Here is a 25700-nt window from a genome sequence, read left to right on the forward strand (position 1 = left end):
CACCTGTTATCCATTTTAGATGACATCGAATGGGAAGAGGGGTGGAGCTTATCCTCGATAGACGTGACTAGTCTTTACACTAGAATTCCCCATACAGCAGGAGTGCAAGCAGTAGTAGATATCCTAAAAAGAATATCCAAGTCAGAACAATATATTACATTTGTGGAAGAGGCCCTCAGGTTCATATTAAATAACCGTACATTTATGTATGAAAATAATTGGTATAGACAGGACACCGGGACCCCGATGGGGACACCGGTGTCCTGTACATACACTAATCTGTATTTGGCTAATTTTGAGAATAATGTTGTATACACATCTAAAAACCCATTTGTCCAATTCATCAGGACATACGTCAGATTTGTAGACGACGTCCTGCTGATTTGGTCAGGGACTGCTGCTCAGTTTTCAGATTTTGTCCTCTACCTAAACAATGTCCAGGAATACAATGTGGCATTTACGCAACAATATGGCGGCACTGAGCTTGAATTCCTGGACATTAAGTTAAAGGTTGAGAGAGGAAAACTGTTAAGCGAAGGATATAGAAAAGAAGTAGCTAAAAACACTATCCTTCACTACAGAAGTTCCCATATGGAAGCCGTTAAAAACGGTATTCCATATGGGCAGTTCTTTCGACTGAAAAGGAACAATGTAAAGGACGAAACGTATCAGAAACAAGCTACAGATCTAGAGTTGCGGTTAGTGGAAAGAGAATACCCGGTGGCACTTATTAAAAAAAGTAAAGAAAAAGCAGACCTAAAACAAAGGATTGAATTATTAAATAAAAACCGGCAAAAAAACGCATATTCAGAGAGATTCATGTTCACATTTCAGAACTCACCTGTTAACAAAACCTTGGAGAGGGCTATTAGAAGAAATTGGTATATCTTAGAGACAGATGAAGATATTAGAGACATAGCAGAGAAAAAACCTCTAATCTTATATAGAAAAAATAAGACGATAGGAGAGGCAATAAAACAACAAATAATAAGAAAGAGAAAAATAAGAACAAGAAAACAGATTGGCTTACTGAATTAGCTCCTATAGGTAACCATCAATGCAAAAATTGTAGCTTTTGTAAGTATAACTTAAGCCAAAAAACATTTAGAATAGGACCTATTACACACACTGTGACTGAACTTATGACATACAGATCCAAAAACGTTGTCTATGTAATCTTTTGCCCATGTGGCTTCTACTATATTGGGAAGACGATCAGACAATTATGTGCAAGAGTGAGAGAACACTTTTATTCTCTCCGCACTAAGAACGGTGCCCCCCGATTCATCTCCCATATAGTGGAAGCACATGGAGGAAGCCATGAACAATTGAAGTTCGCCGGCATCGAAAGGGTTACACCTATACCAGGTATAAGAACCGACAAGAATCTTTTGAGAAGAGAAACACATTGGATCATTGCCACTGATGCTTTAGGTGTACTAGGGCTTAATGACAAAGTTGATGTATCTGTATGTTTTTAAATTTTGTAATTGTATCTAGTCCTTTTTCGCTGTGGTTATAACAGATAATTAATAACCCTCCTACCTTTAGTGACGTCAATGTCGAAGTGAATGGTGATTGGTAGTAGTAATTATCCACCTGTATTTAAGGTGACATGTTCCGGTCTAGAGTCAGGCCCGGCGAAGCACTTAACAGTGCGAAACATCGTTGTCGCCTCTCAGTGGTACCCCCCTATAACATCAATGCGTCCCCCCATGATGTACTGATTGTTGTGAGTATGTGCAAATAAATTAGCAGAAGTTGGAAGGTTGGTGAGTTGCCGGCTTTTTCATTTCTTCTATCAAATCTGTTTCAATATTACACTTCTACAAGTCAGAGCACCACTTATCCACAAGTATAACCGCGGCAGTGACTTTGTATCCAGTTACAAATCTGTTTAACTTTCTGGCACCAGTTGATTTAAAAAAAAAAAAAAAGTTTTCCACCGGAGTACCCCTTTAAGGGCATGTGTACAGTCGTTGCCAAAGATTTTTGGTGTTCGCAAAGTTTTCTGCTTCATTGTTTTAGTCTGCTGTTTCTATGGTATACTGAAGTACAATTATAAGCTTTTCATAAGTGTTTAACCCCTTCACAACATCTGATGTAAATGTACAGCATGTTGCCTGAGCCTTACGCACATTTACGTCATGGAGTGCAGTGAATCTAAGAGAGGCAAGGAGCTGCGCTTGCTCCATAAACTGTAAGTGACGGCTGCTCTCAGCAGCCGACACTCACAGGAAATTACCAACATTAGTGATCACGCAATCGTGGCATTTAAGAAGTTTTTGACAGGAGCTACACCTGTCCAATGGTAGACGAAGGTCTTCTGAAAGTCTCTATGTTAACCAGCTGCGGATCAGGCAAACCCTACTAGCAGAGGGCTGATAGAACTAAGCAATGCTATGTAATAGCAAAGCCTTGCTCAGTATATAAAAAAATAATAATAATAAATAATATTAATATTTTTTAATTCTATAAAAAAAAACTTAACTTTGATCACTCAGCATTTTCAATTTATTTAAATAAAAAAAATAAACACATACCAAATATGCCAATATGCCATGTGCAGAATTGTCCTAGATATTAAAATGTAACATTTTGGTGATAAAACAAATGCCTTTTCCAGCATGTTGGCCAACTATTTCACAATGCAAAATTAATAACAATTAAAGAGTAGCTCCCACCATCCTATATATTTTTTTTCTGTCCCCGCCTATTGCCCATGTATCCCTAACCTCCTCCCTGCTTTAAATTTTTTTTAACTATATTAAAAAGGTCTTCTTGGCTGCCTGGTAGTGTGCTCACAACCAGGCAGACTTCCCCAGCAGGCGCGACGTCTCTGATGCCTGCTGGGGGGGCCGACTTCCGCCCTTAGTTCATCTACTCCAGCTGTTTCACCACTACAACTCCCAGCTTGCCCTGACATCTATTGTCTGTCAGGGCATGCTGGGAGTTGTAGTGGTGAAACAGCTGGAGACACCCTGTGTTGAAAACAATAAGTTAGGGCCAGGGGCACGGCGCTACCCTGTTACCCCAAGCCCCGCTCTTCCCCAACCTCCGTGTATAAACCCCGATCCCTGCACTCCCCTAAACATACATACAAACAAACTGTAGAGTCCAGCAGGGGCAGCATCAGCGGCATGGTGCGGGAGGAGTGGCCGGCGTCTGAGGCCAGGGAGTGGGGCTGGGTGGTATACCGGTTCATACCGAATACCAAAATTTTTTGGCTGCACAAAATGAATTTTTCCCATACCGCAATACCGGTTGGGCCCCTCCCCCTTGGGAATGAATTATCAGCCCAGCTCAGCGCGTTCTCCACATCGGGGAACTAATCATATGTGACCCGCCAGCGCTGTTCTGCTCCCCCCCCCACCAAATCATGTGACCTACCAGCGCTGTTCTGCTCCCCCCACCAAATCATGTGACCCACCAGCGCTGTTCTGCTCCCCCCCACCAAATCATGTGACCCACCATCGCTTTTCTGCTCCCCCCCACCAAATCATGTGACCCACCAGCGCGGTTCTGCTTCCGCCAAATCATGTTACCCACCAGTGCTGTTCTGCTCCCCCCCCCCACCAAATCATGTGATCCACCAGCGCTGTTCTGCTCCCCCCCCCCACCAAATCAGGTGACCCACCAGCGCTGTTCTGCTCCCACCAAATCATGTTACCCACCAGCGCTGTTCTGCTCCCCCCCCACCAAATCATGTTACCCGCCAGCGCTGTTCTGCTCCCCCTTAATTAATGATCAGCCCAGCGGGGTACTACTCACGTGTCACCCGCAAGCACTGCCCTCCTCCTCTTTGTTGGGTGACGCTGGTGATGGAATTCTATACTGTACGCCAGTGGTCCCCAGCCTGCGGACCTCCAGCTGTTGCAAAACTCCAAGCATGCAACAGCTGGAGGTCCGCAGGTTTGAGACCACTGCTGTACGCTGTATCCTTATGCCCAGGATGCAAAAGATAAAGAAAATAAACTTTAACTTACCTACGTCGGCCTCACGCTGTTCCTTGGGACTGGAACGTCGGACAGCCGTCAGCCTATCACCGGCCGGAGCGATGTCCCGCCCCGGCCATTGATAGGCTGAGCCCACTGTCATGTAAGGAGCTCTGGCCGGAATCGCCATAAGTTACAAAAATACCGTGATACACATATTTGGTCATACCGCCCAGCTCTACCAGGGAGCCAATGCGCTCGCTCTCGTCTGTCTGATTGACAGGCAGGGAGCGAGCGCAGGCTGAATGAATTTGGACCGATTGCCCGGCCGGCATCGTTCCAAATACAGGCGTGACGTCACGCCAGCCTGCAGCCGGCCACTAGGAGGGAGACCCCTAGTGGCCGGTTTTCAAACGTAAATTAAAACATTTTAACTAAAAAAATAAAAAATAATGAAAATATATTAGAGATATGTTGTAGTACATATGTACTACATCATAAATAAATTAAAAGTTGATGACAGTGCCCATTTAAAAAGTGGCTCAGTGAACAAAACATTGCAAATTTGGGTCCATGGCATGGAAACTCTCCAAATCTCTACTCCATTAAGAACATGTGGACAAACAAAACACAGGAAGTGTTATAAACTTCAAACACTGATTAGACAAGAACAGATTACTGTCAGTCAGAATCTAGCCCAAAAGTTTAAAAACATGTGCAATGCTTATAACTGTACTTTAGTATACCATAGAAACATATAACTGAAAGATCTAAAATCCCTGAAGCAGAAAACTTTGAAAATCAAAATTTGTGTCAGTCTCAAAACTTTTGGCCATGACTGTACACAGGTATATTCCATACTCGTGAACATCACTGTGCCATGGCTCTCTCTGAACTATGGGCAGAGAAGGACAAGGTGAGCCCTGAAGCTCCCATTGACTTCAAAAGGAGCTTCAGCATGTAACTGCAAAGAAAAGACATGACTCTTGCACAGTTTCCGGTCTTCCACGAAAGTCAATGGGAGCAGGGTCTATAATAATGCATAGTTTATGACTCCAAAATCAGTGTCATTTCTGCATCAAAAACCATGCAGTTATTAGCATTGTGAACATGCCATAAATGAAATCTATATATAGATATATATATTTAACTCAATGGAGGACATTTATCATCGTTGCTTTGGTAAGCAAGTTCTGCAGGCATTTAATTTTTTGCTTTAGTTTTGCTTATGTATGATACTATCACAGGGGGTTGATAAATTTGGCTTACATAAGCAAAAATCAATAAATGACTTCAGAACACCAATTTGCAGCTTTGAAAAAAAGCTTTGAAAAAAATGTGTTGTGTGTGTGTGTGTGTGTGTTTACTACATTTTTTTTAACACTTTATTCCCCCCTTTTTTTAACTTTTTTTTTTTATATATATTTTTTACTTCTCATTTCAGATCCATGTATCCTGTGGATTACTTTAGATAGGAGGAGGACTACGGTGACCGGTGTTTTTTTATGTTAATAAAATGTTTAACGAGGACTTTTGGGGGAGTGTTGGAATAAAAATGTTTTAAACATGTTGTGTTTTTTTTATTTATTTACTTTACAGTATTATAGAGGGGGTCCATTACTAAGTCAGGCTTAGTGTTAGCCACAAAAACAGCTAGCGCTAACCCCCAATTATTTCCCCGGTACCCACCATTACAGGGGTGGCGGGAAGAGCCGGTACCAACAGGCCTAGTGTGTCAAAAATGGCGCTCCTGGGCCTAGGCAGTAACAGGCTGGCGTTATTTAGGCTGGGGAGGGCCAGTAACAATGGTACTCGCCCACCCTGGTAATGTCAGGCTGTTGCTGCTTGGTTGGTATCTGGCTGATAATAAAAATAGGGGGAATCTTATGCTTTTTTATTTTTATTTATTTTTTTGCATAAATAATTTAATATAAAAAAAAACCGCATAGGGTTCCCCCTATTTTTTTTTTTCAGCCAAATACCAACCAAGCAGCAACAGCCTAATGTTACCAGGGTGGGCGAGGACCATTGTTACTGGCCCTCCCCAGCTAAATAACGTCAGCCTGTTACCGCCTAGGCACAGGAGCGCCATTTTTGACACTCTGGGCCTGTTGGTACCCGGCACCCCTGTGGCGGTGGGTACCAGGGTAATTATTGGGGGTTAGCACTAGCTGTTTTTGTGGCTAATGCTAAGCCCCGGCTTAGTAATGAACACCGTCTATAAGACAGCTTTCACTACTAAGCCTGTCAAGTAAATAAAATAAAAACAAAATAAAAACACGTTGAAAAAAAAAAAATTATTCCAAAAAAACACTCCCCCACAAGCCCTCGTTAACCGTTTTATTAACATTAAACAGAAAGAGAAAAAAAAACGCTGATCATCGATGCAGTCAACCGAATCCGAAGTAGTCCACAAGATACATGGATCTGAAATGAGAAGAAAAAAAAATAGGTTAATACATTTATTGTCACCCGCCCGCGCATCTACCATGCCGCACGACTACAACTCCCAGCATGCCCTTACAGTAAGGACATGCTGGGAGTTGTAGTCATGTGGGGCGGGAGATGTGCGGGCAAGTGACAACATGATTTACATCCCCCCATGTCTCCTACCGGTGCCGCTCATCTCCCGCCCGCCACCTGCTACAAGACTACAACTCCCAGGATGCCCTCACTGTAAGGGCATGCTGGGAGTTGTAGTCTTGCAACAGGTATCAGACAGATGGGAGATGTGCGCTGTGGGCAGGTGGGAGACAAGGTGGGGATGTAAATCAGTGTGATCCGGTAGTCAGAAAAGCAGAAACATAAGCAATGCTCAAGCTAGTGTAGATTCCTGGAGCTTTTTAATCAGATGCGCCTAGATCTGCGACAGTCGCAGTTGATAAATCAGGGTGCACTGGAAAGTGAAAAAACATCTACGTGAGCAAGATGTCAAGATGAGCGGTGGGATGTGGAAATTTTTTTTTGCAAATAAGTAGAGTTGCGCCAAATATACGTGAAAATAAGCTCTACAAGCGTTGATAAATCTGTGCCAATGTGTGTATCTGTGTGTATGTTCCAACATCACATCCAAACAGCTTCTGTTCCTTTTTTTATTTAAAAACAACAGACAATGCCCTGGGAGCCTCCCTGGTTACTGCATGCAGAGATGTCAGCAATACACCAATTTCTCCACAAAAAGACATTAACTTTGGAGTGAAGAAAAATAGCACTGAAGATGGAAATCCAAATGTATCAAAAGCAGGAAATTTGGAATCTGTGAGTAACCATGGTTCTTGTGCCAGACCAATACGTAGATGTAACTGATGTTCATATTGCTCCCAAAGTTCCTGAATGCTGTTAACAAAGTAATACAACATGTTTGTAAAAGTGAAGGATGAAGAGGTGCAGGTCATCAGAAAACGACATTAGCCATAACAACCTGCACCTCACCCATCTTTAATTCACTGAACTCATTTAACTGTTTTTCTGTTTGTTCATTATATAGGAGCAGAGCACCACAGACACTGCTGGCAGCTTCTCTCTCCTGTCATAGAAATGTGCCTATGTGTTCCACTTCTACATACCATTTGGAGGCACAGCGATAGTCTACTGCATAATGCAGTGTTTCCCACCCAGTGTGCCTCCAGCTGTTGCAAAACTACAACTCCCAGCATGCCTGCACAGCCGAAGGCTGTGCGGGCATGCTTGGAGTTGTAGTTTTGCAACAGCTGGACGCACACTAGATGGAAAACACTGGCATAATTTAATATTGGGATAAATATAGGCATCTTCCAGCTGCTTACATTTATCCCAATATAATAAAATGTACACATTTAAAATTCCCAGTGAATCCCTTTAAGTTGGCCCTCATCACATCTTGAATCTGTCATACATCATTTCCATTTTGCAGTTTTCTAATAGAAATGCAGTAATATTGTAAGGGGTACTCTGATGGAAAACTTTTTTTTTTTTTTTTTTTATTAACTGGTGACAGTAAGTTAAACAGATTTGTAAATTAGAAAGAGTCTGTTTTCAGCTCACCTGATCCCACTCGTGCACGGCCAGCCTCGGGAACATAGCAAATGCAGAAGAAGGGTGGAGCCAGCACTGAGTAAAAGCAGTTTCCTTTATTAATATATTAAAAAAATGTGGGAGCTCAACGTAAAAAGAGAAAACCTATACCGAGGATACTGCGTTGCACATACCCATGTGCCAAGAAAGAGTACTAATAGTGTAAAAACGGGAGGCTGTCCTGCTAGGCTAGGTCAGAGTAAAAGATATAAGGTCAAAAATTAGAAGAAAGAGAGAGAGAAAAAAGAAAACGTGTCTAAAATAGCATAAAATGATAACATTTATTTGGAAAAATGATGTGAGGTCTGCGGCAGCGCCCTTGTCGCAGACTGGTCACTAGATAAAATGGTTACAATGGTATAAAATGCTAAAAATATAAAATATACACAGTGGTATTCAACTTCAACAATTGGACAATGAGACAATGAAAGTGGGGCAATGGGACAGTGCAAACAGTATCTGTTTAGTTATACTGTAAAGTCATATTATAAGAGCCAGGATTAATCTAGGTGAAAGTACATAGCAAAAAAGTTGATAATCCAATAAGGCAAATTTTCGGTAGCTCTGGAGCCTCCCAGATTGGGGCCCACTATAAACGTTTTTAGGTGCAGAGATACAGGCGATGCCCCCTCTACCCCGACGGCACGGGGACCGAATGCAAGAGGGCAATCGCCATACAGCTCAGGCACTTAGTGCCTCCCACCGGCTACAGTGTGCACAGTCAGGTGAGCGCAGCTGTGCTTGCGATCCGGATACACGTCCCTCTGTCCCGGCGGCACGGGAGAAATGTAGGAGGGGTGATATGATCCGGTGCTGGGGGTTGGAGATAATGGCTGGGAAGCAGCGTGTGGCTGCGCTGTGAAGCCTAGCGGTCGTAGCAGCGTATGGCAACGCTAGAGGTATCCTCTCTACCCCGACGGCACTGGGAGCAGGTGAGAGAGTAGGTGAGGACCAGCAATGTCTTCCTGAACCTCCACCATTGAAAAAGGGGACGCTGTTCCCCTAAACGCGTCTGGTGTTAAGACAACCCTTCACATCATCTGAGACAATCGTTACCGCATTGCCGGTCCTCATCTACTCTCTCACCTGCTCCCCGTGCCGTGCCTGAGCTGTATGGCGATTGCCCTCTTGCATTCAGTCCCTGTGCCGTCGGGGTAGAGGGGGCATCGCCTGTATCTCTGCACCTAAAAACATTTATAGTGGGCTCCAATCTGGGAGGCTCCAGAGCTACCGAAAATTTGCCTTATTGGATTATCAACTTTTTTGCTATGTACTTTCATCTGGATTAATCCTGGCTCTTATAATATGACTTTACAGTATAACTAAACAGATACTGTTTGCACTGTCCCATTGCCCCACTTTCATTGTCCAATTGTTGAAGTGCAATACCACTGTGTATATTTTATATTTTTAGCATTTTATACCATTGTAACCATTTTATCTAGTGACCAGTCTGCGACAAGGGCCCTGCCGCAGACCTCACATCATTTTTCCAAATAAATGTTATAATTTTATGCTATTTTAGACACGTTTTCTTGTTTTCTCTCTCTCTTTCTTCTAGTTTCCTTTATTAGTATCCAAAGTTAAAATTCCATGGCAGGCAAAATGTGTGACACAAGGACAAAGGTGCAAAACAGCATAGCTTGGAGTCCTCAAACGCCAACGCTTTCAGGCCATCAGGCCCTTAGTCATGGCATACATGTAATCGCTTCAGCACATTCTTTTATACTCCCACAAGGGGAGGGAACACCGGAACTGATCACCTGAGACAACAAACTTTATTGTCAACTGTGCATTAAAATAAACATATAAGAATAATAATAACAATTGCAAATAAAGAGAAAGGAGGGAGAAAAAATACAATAAGCATAAACATATATATGCACACCAGGGGATAGGCAAAATCTATGAACAGCAGAAAAAAGGCAATGTGCAAAAAATATATATATATAATTGTTAGATAAATTGTATATTTACATTTATTTTTCCTTTTCTTATGTGTGGAGAATGCAGAAAAAAATGTTCATCTGCATTGTCCACATAAATTAATAATGAAGGATTAGATCAGTCCTATTATTCAAACCGTGGGGAAAAATACTGTTAAACAAATAGATCCACATAGCTTCTCTATTACAAAGGTGTCTAATGTTATCACCTCCTCTTTTACTTGGTGTAATTTTTTTCAAGGCACAAAATAAAAAACTTAAAGATTTGTAAATTACTTCTATTAAAAAATCTTAATCCTTCCAGTACTTATTAGCTGCTGAATACTACAGAGGAAACGCTTTCCTTTTTAGAACACAGAGCTCTCTGCTGACATCACAAGCAGAATGTTCTCTTCTGACATCATGACCACAGTGCTCTCTGCTGACATCTCTGTCCATTTTAAGAACTGTCCAGAGTAGGAGAAAATCCCCATAGCAAACATATGCTGCTCTGGACAGTTCCTAAAATGGACAGAGATGTCAGCAGAGAGCACAGTGTTACAAAAAGGAAAGAATTTCCTCTGTAGTATTCAGTAGCTTATAAGTACTGGAAGGATTAAGATTTTTTAATGGAAGAAATTTACAAATCTGTTTAATTTTCTGGCACCAGTTGATCTAAAAAGAAAAAAAAAAAAAGTTTTCCACCGTAGTACCCCCTTAACCTGTTAAGGACCAAGGGTGTGCCTGTACGCCCTGAGTCCGCTCCTGCTCTATAACGCGGGGCCACGACCGGGACCCTTGGCTAATAGAGCGCAGCACTGATCGCAGTGCCACGTGCTATTAACCCTTTAGACGTGGCGTTAAAGGTTGAACGCCGCGTCTAAAGTGAAAGTAAATCATTGCCGGTTAGCTCAGGGGCTGTTCGGGATGTCCGGGGCGAAATCGCGGCATCCCGAACAGCTGTGACACAGCAGGAGGGTTCTTTACCTTGCCTCCTGGTGTCCAATCGCCGAATGACTGTTCAGTGCCTGAGATCCAGGCATGAGCAGTCAAGCGGCAGAATCATTGATTAATGGTTTCCTATGAGAAACCATTGATCAATGTAAAAGATCAGTGTGTGCAGTGTTATAGCTCCATATGGGAGCTATAACATTGCAAAAAAAAGTGAATAAAGATCATTTAACCCCTTCCTTAATAAAAGTTTGAATCAACCCCCTTTTCCCATAAAAAAAAAACTGTAAATAAAAATAAACATATGTGGTATCGCCGTGTGCGGAAATGTCCGAATTATAAAAATATATCATTAGTTAAACCTCACGGTCAATGGTGTACGCCATTCCAGTCCGAAATGGCGTATTTTTGGTCACTTTTTATATCATGAAAAAAATAATAAAAAGCGATCAAAAAGTCCAATCAATACAAAAAATGGCACCGCTAAAAACTTCTGATGACGACGCAAAAAATTTGCCCTCATACCACCCCATACGGGGAAAAATAAAAAAGTTATAGTGGTCAGAAAATGACCATTTTAAATGTATAAATTTTCCTGTATGTAGATTTTTTTCAGAAGTACGACAAAATCAAGCATATAAAAGTAGGGTATCATTTTAATCATGTGGACCTACAGAATAGAGAATGGTGCAAAAAAGGTGGTCTGCAGTGGCGCTGCCTTGTAGAGATCGGAATGAAGGTTCAGTCTTGTAGATAAAATCTACGACCTACAGAATAAAGATAAGATGTAATTTTTAAAATGTACGGTGTGGAAACAGAAGCCCCCAAAAGTTTCAAAATGGCGTTTTTTTTTCAATTTTGTCTCACAATAATTTTTTTTTTCCGTTTCGCCGTAGATTTGTGGGTAAAATGACTAATGTCACTGCAAAGTAGAATTGGTGGCTCAAAAAATAAGCCCTCATATGGATTTTTAGGTGCAAAATTTAAAGAGTTATGATTTTTTTTTAGGTAAAGAGGAAAAAATGAAAGTGCAAAAACAAAAAAAAACCTGGTCCTTAAGGGGTTAAACCAGACAAACCAGCTTCAATTATTTTATTAGGGGGTAATGTGTGAGTATTGAATTTGCAACTTAAGGGTAGGGTCACGCATAGCATATACGCTGCACTATTTTCCTGCAAACTTTCTTAAGCAGATTTTGCTACCCATTAAAGGGGTTCTCCACCATAAGGTGATTTTAGTACATACCTGGAAGACAGTAATGGACATGCTTAGGAAGGATCTGCACTTGTCTTGGGGCTAAGTGGCTATGTTGTGAGATTACAACAACACTGTGGCTAGCCTTTTGTGAACTGGTATTTCCTTTTTGAGTTTTCTTCTTTGCCTACAAATCCCACAATTCCATTTTCCTCCCTCCCACACATCAGCCACCCCACCCATTGAAACATAAATGAGCTGCATCCATTCAAAAGACCTGTGGTTTTCAATCAGGGTGCCTATAGCTGTTGCATTAGTTGCAGATTGATCTCACTCTCCCACCAAGCGATCGCTCCACCCATTAAAGCAGACAGGCTCCCTGTCATCAGCTGACTAGTGAATCAGGTCTCGGCCGCATTGCAACCTGGGAAAAATCTGAGACAACAGTAATTTTGTATGCTGATAAAAATAAATAGTGGGGTGAAAATCACATAAGAATTGTGAGAAAACCGTCACACACAGGTACAGACACTATATTATGAACTGCATTAACTTTACAGCCCCTGTAGCATAGTCAAAAAAATAATTCCTGGAATACCCCTTTAATGGGTAGGAAAATATTCGGCAGCAAAATATGCAGCTAATACGCTACGTGGGCTGCTACTGTTTCAGTGAAATAAAGTATAAAAATGCAATCCCCCAGTTTGTTCCAGTCATTATAATATATAAGATGTATACTCTTGGGTGAATCTGAAGACTATGGCAACAATCATGTGATTGTCTGTTCCAGCACAGACAGCGGCATTGTCGTGGCATCTATTGGAGAAAAAATAGTGCTTGCACCATCTTTTTCTCCACCAATTCTCTCCGAAAATAACTGCTTCCGACCGGTCACCATTGACTATAATTGGGTCCATCGAGACCCATTATTGGCCGTTATGACCGTCAAAATTACGTCCATCAAACTGCAAAAAATTAAAAATGGAGTTTTACAGCCGTATTTGACGGGAATACCGGCAGTGTGAAAGGGGCCTACTTATGCTTAAAGGGGTTATCCAGGAAAAACGTTGATTATAATCAACTGGCTCCAGAAAGTTAAACAGATTTGTAAATTACTTCTATAAAAAAAAATCTTAATCCTTTCAGTACTTATGAGCTGCTGAAGTTGAGTTGTGCTTTTCTGTCCAAGTGCTCTCTGATGGCACCTTTCTCAGGAAATCTTTCTTCAGAGTAGAAGCAAATCCCCATAGCAAACCTCTTCTACTCTGTGCAGTTCCCGAGACAAGCAGAGATGTCAGCAGAGAGCACTGTTGTCATACAGTAAAAAACAACCCAACTTCAGCAGCTGATAATTATTGAAAGGATTAAGATTTTTTTTATAGAAGTAATTTACAAATCTTTTGAACTTTCTGGAGCCAGTTGTTATAAAAAAAAATAAAAAAAAAACTTTAAAATTGCCCTAAAATGAACCTTATGACACTTATTTTTTATATATCGGGCTGTGTGATGGCTCATTTTTTGTGCGTTATTTTTCCTTTTTATAGGTTCCACTTCTGTTTTGATAGTTGCTGATCAATAAAAAAAAAAATGTTTTCTGATATATAATGTGACCATTTTTAAAAACCTATTTTTTACATTTTATTTACACTTTTATATTCAATCATTAGATTTCTAACACTGAATAATACTATGCTATTGCATAGTAGTGTTATCGTCGATCAGCTGATAGACATATATGCTGCTGGGTGCCGATTGGCAGTGGAGACAGTCATTTCAGCTCCTAATTGCTGTGATTGCTTAGGTGGTCAATGATGGACATCGTCGGGATTGCCGATGTCCGACAATGACTTAACAGTGCAGGGCTGCGGATAGGAGCCATCACTGTATGTGAAGTGAGCCCAGCTCCCTCACTTCATAGACAAAATGCTGCCCGAGATATAATGTTCGTCCTGGTGCGGTTTACGTTCAATCTGAGAAATTGATCAAATCCTGTTTAGAGAAAGATTGCTGCAGTTGCCCATAGCAACAAATTGGTTTGCTTCTTTCATTTTTAACAAGGCTTGTAAAAAAAAAAATGAAAGAAGCGATCTGATTGGTTGCTATGGGCATCTGCACCAATCTTTCTCTACACAGGCTTTAAGACTTTCTCTTCCTTTTAATATGTTATTATTACTGAGAGAGAGATTTTTCTGATAAATTACTGTACAATGTATAAATTAGAACAACACATGCCATGGAAAAGTCGATGAGATGAAACTCAACTCAAATGATCCCCAATGGTTCACCATGTATCACAGCAGCCAATCACAGTTCAGTTTTCATATCTTGAATAAAAGGAAAGCTGAACTGTGGTTGCTATAGGCAAACCTGTTAGTTTCTGTGAATAAAGTAAGTCTCTCTGTTCCAGGAGTACTACCTTAAAGTTATTATACCACTAGAGACCAGTTGTTTCTTAGAAGCATTTCAGAGATATGAGCCAAGATGTGGCTACCTATAGCCATGGTGATTCACTACTTTACTATGGGCCTGTGCGGTAGATCATGAACAGTTGGTACAATGGGTGGATATTTTCTCCTTGGAGAGTAATTGAGGGCTGTACAAACCTATATTGTGGCACTTGCTGATGAATTTCTGCAGAGGTATTATGTCATTATGTTTCTATCTTTACAGAAGAATTTAGTGAAGAGTAATGTTGGCGCATCAAACACGAGAGAAAAAACCTACTGCTTCAAAAGAGCAGAGTATTGGGACAAGAAGACCTCCCCTTCACCAACAACTGCATCTGTGCGATATTCTAGAGATAACCCTCCATCATCATCAGAATCTGCTACAGACTGTCCTGTGAAATCATCTGATACTATCCTTAAAGAGAGAGCAGTCAAGACTTCTAAAGAAAGTAAAAGACCTTCACTTGAGAGCTGTTCAGGGAATCCAGCAGTGAACAGTTCCCATTCTTACAGATTGACCAGGAGTGGGAGGCATCTGCAATCTACCAGTAAAGGAACTCAGCCAGCTGAGCCAAGTAAGTTATATGTGCATCATGTAAGGAACTTATATCTATGTTGTATGACTGTGGTTGACTGTACAGATGCTGCTTCTATCACACGTTGACTTTACTTGTGTAGACAACCCAAGATATTATCCTACTATATAACATTTTAAGAATATGTTGATGTCTTTTAGGCTCCCATATAAAAAAATAAAAAATAAAACACACAATTAAAGGGGTACCCCCTCCCCAGACATGTTATCACCTATCCAAACAGGTGCCAATAAGGCAAATTGTCACTCATCACACAGCTTCTGTATCTGCGGCTGGAGTTCCGGTACCCAACTGCTGTGCGAGGTGTACGAAGGAGTGACCCGTTGGATACTATAGACCCATACCAGTAAGCCAGACAGTGTTCTGCGTGGTCTCCTCAGCCTCCTGTCACCACATGGCTGGTGTATCTGTGGTTGGAGTTCCAGTACCCCTCTGCTGTGCGAGGTGTACAAAGACATGTCCCAGCATGTCCTATGGACCCTAGACTGGGTAATGGGATGCATTCTATGGCTCCTCAGCCCCCCCCCCATTCTCCCAAGGTGGCTGGGATACTATCTATGGCTCCTAGGCCTCCCCTCCCTCCCACATACAACAGTGGGGAACAGTGATCGCCTATCTAGCTGTCTCCCCCTTTTCGCCAGCACCTGGAGGTGTACTTGTTCACCAGACTGTTGTCTGCACAGTCTCCATCACTGTTGGTCTCCCATCATGGTCCTTCGGACATATTTCTTTGTTGGCTTCCCCTACTGCTTTGTGAAAAAAATGATTACCCCACTGCAGGTGGGCGGGTATATCCTGCCATGGAGGAGCTGACTTTTTTTTTTCCTTGTGTCAGCGCCTCCTAGTGGCAAGAGCATATACCCATCAGTATAGGTATCCCCCAATGAAGGCTATGAGAAAGATTTCTTTTCACCGGAGTACCCCTTTAAATAGAGTTTATCACCAAGTTTATGCTGTCCTATCTGAGAGCAGTATAAATTAGTGACATAGACCCTGATTCCAGCACAGTCCCTTAACCGCTTAACGACCACAGACGTAAATGGACGTCCTGATTTGACGGTACTTCGCGCACCAGGACGTACATTTACGCTCTGTGTATGACCGCGAGCATCGGAGCGGTACTCGTGTCATACACGGCAGGTTCCGGCTGCTAGCAGCAGCCGGGAACCCGCCGGTAATAGCCAACATCCGCAATCGCGCGGATGTCTGCCATTAACCCCTCAGATGCTGTGATCATCACTGCGCCTGCGGCAATGCGCATGTTAAAATAGATGATCGGATCGCCTGCAGCGCTGCCGCGACGATACGATCATCTTTAATGGCTGACTGAGGTCCCCTCACCTGCCTCCATCCGTCTCCCGGCATCTCCTGCTCTGGTCTGAGATCGAGCAGACCTGAGCAGAAGATGACCGATAATACTGATCAGTGCTATGCTCTATGCATAGCACTGAACAGTATTAGAAATCAAATAATTGCAATAGATAGTCCCCTATGGGGACATAAAAAGTGTAAAAAATAAAAAAAATAACCAAAAAAAAACCCTCCCTCAATAAAAATGCAAATTTTCAGTTTTTCCCATTTTACCCCCAAAAAGCGTATTTTTTTTTTTGTAAACATATATCTGGTATCGCTGTGTGCATAAATGTCCGAACTATCAAAATATAATGTTAATGATCCCGTACGGTGAACGGCGTAAATGTAAAAAAAAAAAAAAGTCCAAAAATGCTGCTTTTTTGTCACATATTATTCCCAAAAAAATTAATAAAAAATTATCTAAAAGTTTTATCGATGGTATCGATAAAAAGTACATATGACAGCGCAGAAAATGAGCCCTCATATTGCCCTATATACGGAAAAGTTATAGGTGGTTAAAATAGGGCAATTTTAGATAACTGATTTTGTACAAAAAGTTTTAGATTTTTTTTAAGCGGTACAAACATTTTTAGGTATCTAGCCAAGGGTATCATTTTAATCGTATCAACCCACAGAATAAAGAACACATGTCATTTTTACCGTAAAGTGTATAGAGTGAAAACGAAAATGTGCAAAATTGTGGTTTTTATTAAAATTTCCTCCCTACAAAAATATTTTTGGGGGTTCGCCGTACATTTTATGGTAAAATGAGAGGTTTCATTACAAAGTACAATTGGTCACACAAAAAAACAAGCCCTTTATATTAGGAATCGACCGATTATCGGTTTGGCCGATATTATCGGCCGATAATCACAATTTTGGGCATTATCGGTATCGGCAATTACCTTGCCGATAATGCCCCGCCCACCGCTCCGCGACCACTGCTGCTGCACTGCATTGATTTAAAGCGCCTGCTTTAAATCAATGATCTGCAGCGGTGTCGCGGGGGGATGAATAGCCGATAACTTATGCCGGAATATCGGTATAAGTTATCGGCTATCGGCCCTAACCTCCACCGATTATCGGTATCGGCCCTAAAAAAACGATATCGGTCGATCCCTACTTTATATGGGTCTGTAGATGGAAATATAAAAGATATAAAGAAAAATATATAACCAATCCTTCTAGGATTTTACCCCAAAGGGTACACATTGAATTCCAAAATAATATAGAGATGCTTCAATTTATATAAATTTGATTAAACATATATAAAACAATTATCGTATTTATCGGCGTATAACACGCACTTTTTAGGCTAAAATTTTTAGCCTAAAGTCCATGTGCGTGTTATACGCCGATAAGCCGCTGCAGTTCAATGATTTAAAGCGGGCGCTTTAAATCAATGAACTGCAGCGACTATGCAGGTGCAGAGACAGCCAGCGCTGCCGGCTTCTCTGCCCCTGCCTGTCCTGGGGTCTAGAGCCCTGCTGCCGGCCCTTCTCTCCCCCTGGCTATTGGCGCCGCTGCCTGTTCTCTCCCCCTGACTATCGGTGCCGGCACCCCATTGCCGGCGCCGAAAGCCAGGGGGAGAGAAGCGGCGCTGGCAATGGGGCAGCGGTGCCGACAGACAGGGGGAGAGAAGGGGCAGCGGCACCCATTGCCGGCGCTGCTGCCCCGTTGCCTCCCCCATCCCCGGTTGCATAATTACCTGTTGCCGGGGTTGGGTCTGCGCTGCTTCAGGCCTCCGGTGTGCGTCCCCTGCGTCGTTGCTATGCGCTGCGCGGCGCATGACGTCAGTGCGCCGCGCCGTGCAGTGCATAGCAACGACGTAGGGGACGCACACCGGAGGCCTGAAGCAGCGCGGACCCGACCCCGGCAACAGGTAATTATGCAACCGGGGATGGGGGGAGGCAACGGGGCAGCGGCGCCGGAAATGGGTGCCGCTGCCCCTTCTCTCCCCCTGGCTGTTGGCGCCACTGCCCCATTGCCAGCGCTGCTTCTCTCCCCCTGGCTATCGGCGCCGGCAATGGGGTGCCGGCACAGATAGTCAGGGGGAGAGAACGGGCAGCGGCGCAGATAGAAAGCGGGAGAGAAGCGGTGGCAGCAGGGCTCTAGACCACAGGAAAGGCGGGGAGAGAAGCGGGCAGCGACGGCCTCTCTCCCCCTGCCTTTCCTGGGGGTGTATCGGGGTATACACGCACACACGCACCCTCATTGTACCATGGATATTTGGGTAAAAAACTTTTTTTACCCAAATATCCTTGGTAAAATGAGGGTGCGTGTTATAGGCCGGTGCGTGGTATACCCCGATAAATACGGTATATAAAATTGCTCTAATCCTGGCACAGATATGATAAAGGTGAATATTCCACTGGGCCCTAGTGGTATTAATCGCCTAAAAAAGGAAGACTTTATATTCTGGCAACCATAAAATATATAAAAAATATATAAAAAAATATATAAAAAAAATTATAAAAAATACCAGTCTGGAAAAAGATATTATGTCCTTCTCTGATGCAGCTGATACAATATATCTTTGCTGTAAATATATGAACAGATAATATATCCACTGTGTGGTTACTTGTTTCAGTCTTTTTGACCAATACGGGCTTTGGACTGATCTGTATTGAGTACTGCTGGTACAATGTATCTCACCCGCTCCTGACGCTCGATGTTAACTCCGTCCACCACACGCCGGCTGCGCTGGCACAGGGCTGTCACTTGTGCAGAGTTTTGCTTGTACAGGGGTGCGTTTGGCACAACGTCCCCAGTGGCCTCCGTGTTGCTCCTGTGATGATATTGCAGGGCGGGCACAGCGCTGGCGTCCCTCGTGGTGGATAGTAATGGAGAATGATGTGTTCTCAGGGCGGGTGGAAGATGGATCTTTCCCAGCAGGTTCGGGTTGGTGGCAAATCACGGTGGAAGTCCGGACCAGACTGCAGCTGCGGTGGTTGTTGCTTCCAATAAATCGTAAGTCTCTATGCCAGGTTCACACCGTCAGTACATTGCAAGGTGCGGTAATTTACCTAGACGCGTTTCAGGGTTCTTTTGCTATATTGCATGACCCTTTCTTCAGTAGGAAAAATAAACAATAAACACTGAGAACACACCATTCTCCATTACCATCCACCACGAGGGACGCCAGCGTTGTGCCCGCCCTGCAATTTCATCACAGGAGCAACACGGAGGCCACTGGGGACGTTGTGCCAAACGCACCCCTGTACAAGCAAAACTCTTCACAAGTGACAGCCCTGTGCCAGCTCAGCCAGCGTGTGGTGGACGGAGTTAACATCGAGCTTCAGGAGCGGGTGAGATACATTGTACCAGCAGTACTCAATACAGATCAGTACAAAGGCTGTATTAGTCAAAATGACTGAAACAAGTAACCACACAGTGGATATATTATCTGTTCATATATTTACTGCAAAGATATATTGTATCAGCTGCATCAGAGAAGGACATAATATCTTTTTCCAGACTGGTATTGTTTATAATTTTTTTTATATATTTTTTTTATATATTTTTTATATATTTTATGGTTGCCAGAATATAAAGTCTTCCTTTTTTAGGCGATTAATACCACTAGGGCCCAGTGGAATATTCACCTTTATCATATCTGTGCCAGGATTAGAGTAATTTTATATAATTGTTTTATATATGTTTAATAAAATTTATATAAATTGAAGCATCTCTATATTATTTTGGAATTCATTGTGTACCCTTTGGGGTAAAATCCTAGAAGGATTGGTTATATATTTTTCTTTATATATTATTTATTCCCGGCCATTGGGGTTTCGGCATATAACCAACCATATCCTCGGATTTTTGATTTGTGAGCTGCACACATTTCCTTTTTTTCACGGAAATATAAAAGAGTTATGGATTGTAGAAGGCGAGGAGGAAAAAACGAAAACGCTAAAATAATTGGCCTGGTCCTTAAGGTGAAAATGGGCTTGGTCCTTAAGGGGTTAAAGCCCAGACAGACTTTTTTTTTCAAATTATTATTAATTTTACAACCCTGCTTATATAATAATACTATATGGAATCAGCTTAAGGGATATAGTTTGCTTTATGATCACTTATTGGTTTTCTCTCTGCTGCTTAACTACCTTAACTGAATAAACTTTCACCATAAAGAGTACAGTACACGTAATAAAATATTTCTCTTTTAATATCTCTATACAGTTGTGCTATCAAGTGATGAGGAGGAGAGAGAACATGAAGAGAGTGAAAAAGTGGTTGATGAAGAACCATCAGTTGAAATGAAGGAAGATGATGTGTGTGAAAAACATTCTTCTTCTCACTGTAGTGATGTGGAGCCCATGGTATGGCAGTGGCTTTCTGTGTGTGGATAACACAAACATATATATATATTTTTATAGATAAAGTTTATAATCATTCCATATACTGCACAACAATGCATTTGTTTGGTTAAGAAACTCTGCATTATCACATAGAGTGTTTCCAGTATTTAATAATTTCCTTCTATATTTAATGAAGGAAATCTGGAGAGTTGAAGCTCTATAACTGAAAAATGTATTATGTATAAAGATACATTAAAAGAGCATTTATATAAGCTCATTTTGACGTGGAGGAAACGTCTAATAGGCTTGTTGTACTGTTTTTTTAAATGTATTTTTATTAGAAAAATTAGCAATACAACAAAGAAAAGAGATGCATATACCATAGCACAGAAAATTAAATGGTCAGTCATTAAATGGTCTGGAATGCTATCCCTCAATCCCTCAGACTCAACAACAACATCCATAGTTTCAAACGTGGCCTGAAAACACATCTCTTCAGACAGGCCTATAACATTCTCTAATTGGCCTCAACATATCCCCAACATATCCTCAACATATCCTCAACATATCCCCAACATATCCCCAACATATCCCCAACATATCCCCAACATATCCCCAACATATCCCCAACATATCCCCAACATATCCCCAACATATCCCCAACATATCCCCAACATATCCCCAACATATCCCGTACATATCCCCAACATATCCCCAACATATCCCCAACATATCCCCAGCATATCCCCAGCATATCCCCAGCATATCCCCAGCATATCCCCAACATATCCCCAACATATCCCCAACATATCCCCAGCATATCCCCAGCATATCCCCAGCATATCCCCAGCATATCCCCAGCATATCCTCAACATATCCTCAACATATCCCCAACATATCCTCAATATATCCTCAACATATCCCCACACCTCTTGTTTGAATAGTTATTGTGTAATATTATGTCTGATACTTGTCTTTGTTTGTACCCCATAATTGTAAGCGCTGCGGAATCTGTAGGCGCTATATAAATAAATAAATTATTAATTAAAATTATTATATAACCAAGAAAAACAAAGCTTGAGGTTAGGAAATAATGCAAGTTGTAAATACAGTAATACGAATAGGCAAAGCATATGAATCCAAAGCACAAATGCATAGACGAAAAAGATAACGAATAAAAAAAAAGATGACCAACACAAAAAACTGTGAATAAAAGAGAGCGGGGAAGCACAAGGTAAAGGGTGGGGAGTGAGAGGGTAAGAGGAAAGAAATCAGTGAGGTCTGTTGTAGCTTTTTTTAAAACTTTTCCAATCATAGTGGGATGGCTGGGTAGTCTTCTGGGTTGGAGAGTTGCAGGGAGTTTTTCCAGTTTATCATTCCTATCTACACAAATTGTAGACTCACAGTTGGAAGATGTTTTGCCATCACATGGTATCATTAACCACGGGCATTTCCATTAGATCATTGCTGCAAAGAAAGGGGAAATGCCTTTCTGAACAAAGCAATTATAAAAAATAAAAAAAATCTTGTTTGTTTCATTGGGGGGAGGAGACACACAAGACCATGGGTGTATGCTGCTGCCACTAGGCACTGACACTAAGTGAAAAAAGGAAGTAACTCCTCCTGAGCAGGATATACCCACCCACTGGAACTGAGCTAATCAGTTTTAGCTAGTGTCAGTAGAACGCAGACACAGGTTGTGTTTTTTTCCTTTCCTATAGGTTTCCAAGGTGGCAGGGATGGCAAGGCTCCCCTGTCCTCCTTCACACAACATGGGGCACAGTGTGTAATTAATGTACTGTTTCCCTTAGTTGCCACTGATCGGCATCGTGTCACCAGTTCAGCTGTAGCTCCTGCAGCCCACCTTCCGTCGCCCCGTGATTGCCTTGCCCCTCATAGCAGGTACGTAGCAGGTGAGGCATATACCAGCAGAAGACAGAAGGCAAAAGATGCTATATGGGGGGCGGTATAAAAATTCCTTCTCCTCCCAAGGTCTCTTACATCCCTTTGGACATACTCCCTCTTGTCCTCCCCTATGGTGTTCTCTATCCTATGGGCAGGTACCACTCCCATTGTACTTCCGGACAGGCTCGTCCCTATCCTTGTCTCCTGTCCCTGCACATGATATCTCCTCCCACTTTTGGGGCCGCACCCGACTGTCCACTTTTGGCCTACAGTTGCTCCACCCAGTTTTTGTCAGCGGAGGTTCTTCCCCTTTTGGCATGCGTCGGCTCTACCCATTCTACTACCACCCAGTCCTGGATCTGATACCAGGTGTCTGGTGCTATGCACTGTGATGAGGCAGCTAGGAGATGCGGCCGTTATTCTTTGGTCATCCCTGTGTGTGTGTGATGCCTCACTGTTCCCCCAGCTCCTCCTCTTGTTCCTGTATGCCACCAGTGTCCCAGAAGGCATTGTTTCCTATTTTCCTGTTCTCTGGCTCTTTGACTTCTCCTTCTGCCCTGGTACAAACTGATTAGCTCAGTGCCAGTGGGTGGGTATATCCTGCTCAGGAAGAGTCACTTCCTTTTTTACTTGGTGTCAGCACCTCCTGCAGCCTGTGCCCACTACATGTTAGAGATTTTACTGTACAGAAAAATAAGACTATAAGTAACAAAAAAAAAACTGAACTTTTCGAATTGCATTTTATGTATTGCAGGATTGTTCTCCAACTTTATTAGATCCACTGCCGACATCAGAGAACTTTGTTCTGCAGTTGAAGTTTCTCAATGTTTATTTTGGTAAAAAGAAAGGAAGAGCAAAGGGCCCTATCAAGGTAATGTACTGATATGTTAATGACATTTCTCTCTAGTTTTTAAAAGGTTTTCCCACAAATACATGTTAAGGCTATACACTAAACGCCAGTTTGGCGGTCTTTCAAGGAGAAACACTAGTCCCACATTGAACGCACTCTGCTCAATACTGGGGCAAGAACCCAAAGACAGCTGTCTACAGATGGGTTACTCCTCCTTCTGGAGGACATTATTTTGGCTTGGCATATGATCCCCAGTTATGTTTTAAGACTCTTTAAAAAATCTACCTCCAGCAGGTGACAATGTGGAGCAAGTTTCTTTTCTTCTAAAAATGAGCTACTTTGCAGCATTGCATGGTTTGCAAGACTTCATAAGTCAGTTTGGAGGCCATATCCAGTAAAAAAACACTACTCCCCTAGTCCCAATAGCTTCGTAATTCGTGTTCTGTAGGTCAGGAAATAAGATTCACAACACTAGAACAGCTGTTTGTTTCCAGCATTTAAAGCATACAGATATTCAAGATAAGCTGTTGTGCGTGTGTACATGAGGACAGCACTATGTCTGGCCATTATGTAACTTAGATATGGCATTCGACATCTGGTTTCTGTTCTGCAGGTTCCATCTGTAATTTTCAGTTGTCACTGAGCTACTGGGTATTTAGCTTCTATGATGTTCCCCATACACTGTAGAGTCATACACTCTGTCAATCTTCTATTCTATTGACAGCTGTTACCTAATCCCTTAGTAAGCTTACTCATTTCCAGACAGACTTGTTTTATTATGAATGATGATATGTTTTGGGAGAGGGGGGAGTATAGGAAAGGAGTCTGATAAGTGGAGCAGGAAGCCTTTTTCTCTGATAACATAGATAACATAGTCTTGTCTATTCACTTGATCTTTGCAGAGTTTGTTTAAACAACAGTGGCTATTTAATGCAGCCTTTGAGCATTATGAGAGGGAACCAAAAGAACACCAGGGGGCGCCATAATATTTATGTAAATTCAAGACGTAGATACAGGAAGAGCATTTATTCCAGTTGTAAATTTATTTCACAGAGATATTTCATTTTAGAACAACCCCTTTAATGTGATCATAGAGATGAAACTCTTTTGCTTAAATAGTGCAGCATATGCTATTACAAGAGAATAATTTAAAGCTTCTTGTGTATGCCTTTTTCCTACCTCTTTTTGCTGATGTGGCAGGCAGGGGGTAGGCTTTATTTTGGTTTACAAATACACAATGATGTGGGTGGTGTAATGCAGCCTACATTTCCTATGAACTCTTTGGCTTTGGCTGGGGCATTTGATTATTGCTGCTGGTCATCTTATTAGGCTGCTAGTGCTGGAGGTCACCCAGGTGAACTCAGTAGACTCATAAGTGGGTTGGTTTCAGTTCACGTTGTAATATTCTGATACATTTTCTTACTGAAAGTGAGTTTTTTTGAGAAATATTGCCATGAGACAAAAGTGATTTGACCTATAAGTCATAGTTGAGATATTTTATAAAGATATAGCTGTTTTATTTAATAATCACAGCAAAAAAGCAGCAAGAACGCAATGTGTGAACAAAGCCTCAGGAGAGGTGTATAACTACTATATATATCCACAACCCATAGAAATAGGAGATGGATCTGGGAGCTAGTGGGGGGGGGGGGGGCTCTGGTAGGTGATTATGGCATACTGTAGTCCACAGGAAGTCAGTCTGACATCCTGTTGTAACTATTAGGTACTGGAAGATTTGGGAACACATGACCAAAATAGAGTAATAAAACACATGGATGCAGCTGTACTGAAATTAAACAAATGGCGCTGTAGAGCTAGTGATGGTGAGTGCGGGATATAGGAAAAAAACGAGAGTGCTTCCTTAATTGTTGTCTGCATTGTGTTATGCCAATGCTTATCTGAATGTTTTTTTTTTTTTTTTTTTTTTTATAAATAGGTTACCCCGAAATCTATTGAAATTCCTCTGCAAGGCAAGTATCAGTTTAATATCACTACTGCATGTTTACCTTGTTTTATACCGTAGTTGTGTGAAAAAACAGGTTTATAATTTCTTTTCCGCAAACGTGAATTATATATATCTTCTTCTGCTCCTGCCCTCGGCTGGGCATGCCACAGGGTATTAACACAGGCGAGGGTAACGTGGAGAAATTTAGTTTTTGCCAGTGTGCACCGCCGTCCCAAAACGGT

General features: G+C 42.0%; 1 protein-coding gene across 5 annotated transcripts in view; it reads left to right on the forward strand.

The window, feature by feature from the left end:
- The window catches only part of SENP7 (SUMO specific peptidase 7), a 123936-nt gene that overhangs the window by 55456 nt on the left and 42780 nt on the right, over positions 1–25700 (forward strand). For all 5 annotated transcript variants that reach the window (XM_056556183.1, XM_056556184.1, XM_056556181.1 and 2 more), the window contains 5 exons: positions 7045–7193; positions 14729–15080; positions 20640–20779; positions 23418–23534; positions 25450–25483. In XM_056556183.1, coding sequence (XP_056412158.1) covers positions 7045–7193; positions 14729–15080; positions 20640–20779; positions 23418–23534; positions 25450–25483 — 792 coding nt within the window. The remainder of the gene's footprint in view (positions 1–7044; positions 7194–14728; positions 15081–20639; positions 20780–23417; positions 23535–25449; positions 25484–25700) is intronic.

Source organism: Hyla sarda, chromosome 2 (assembly GCF_029499605.1).
Source record: "Hyla sarda isolate aHylSar1 chromosome 2, aHylSar1.hap1, whole genome shotgun sequence".
NCBI lineage: Eukaryota > Metazoa > Chordata > Amphibia > Anura > Hylidae > Hyla > Hyla sarda.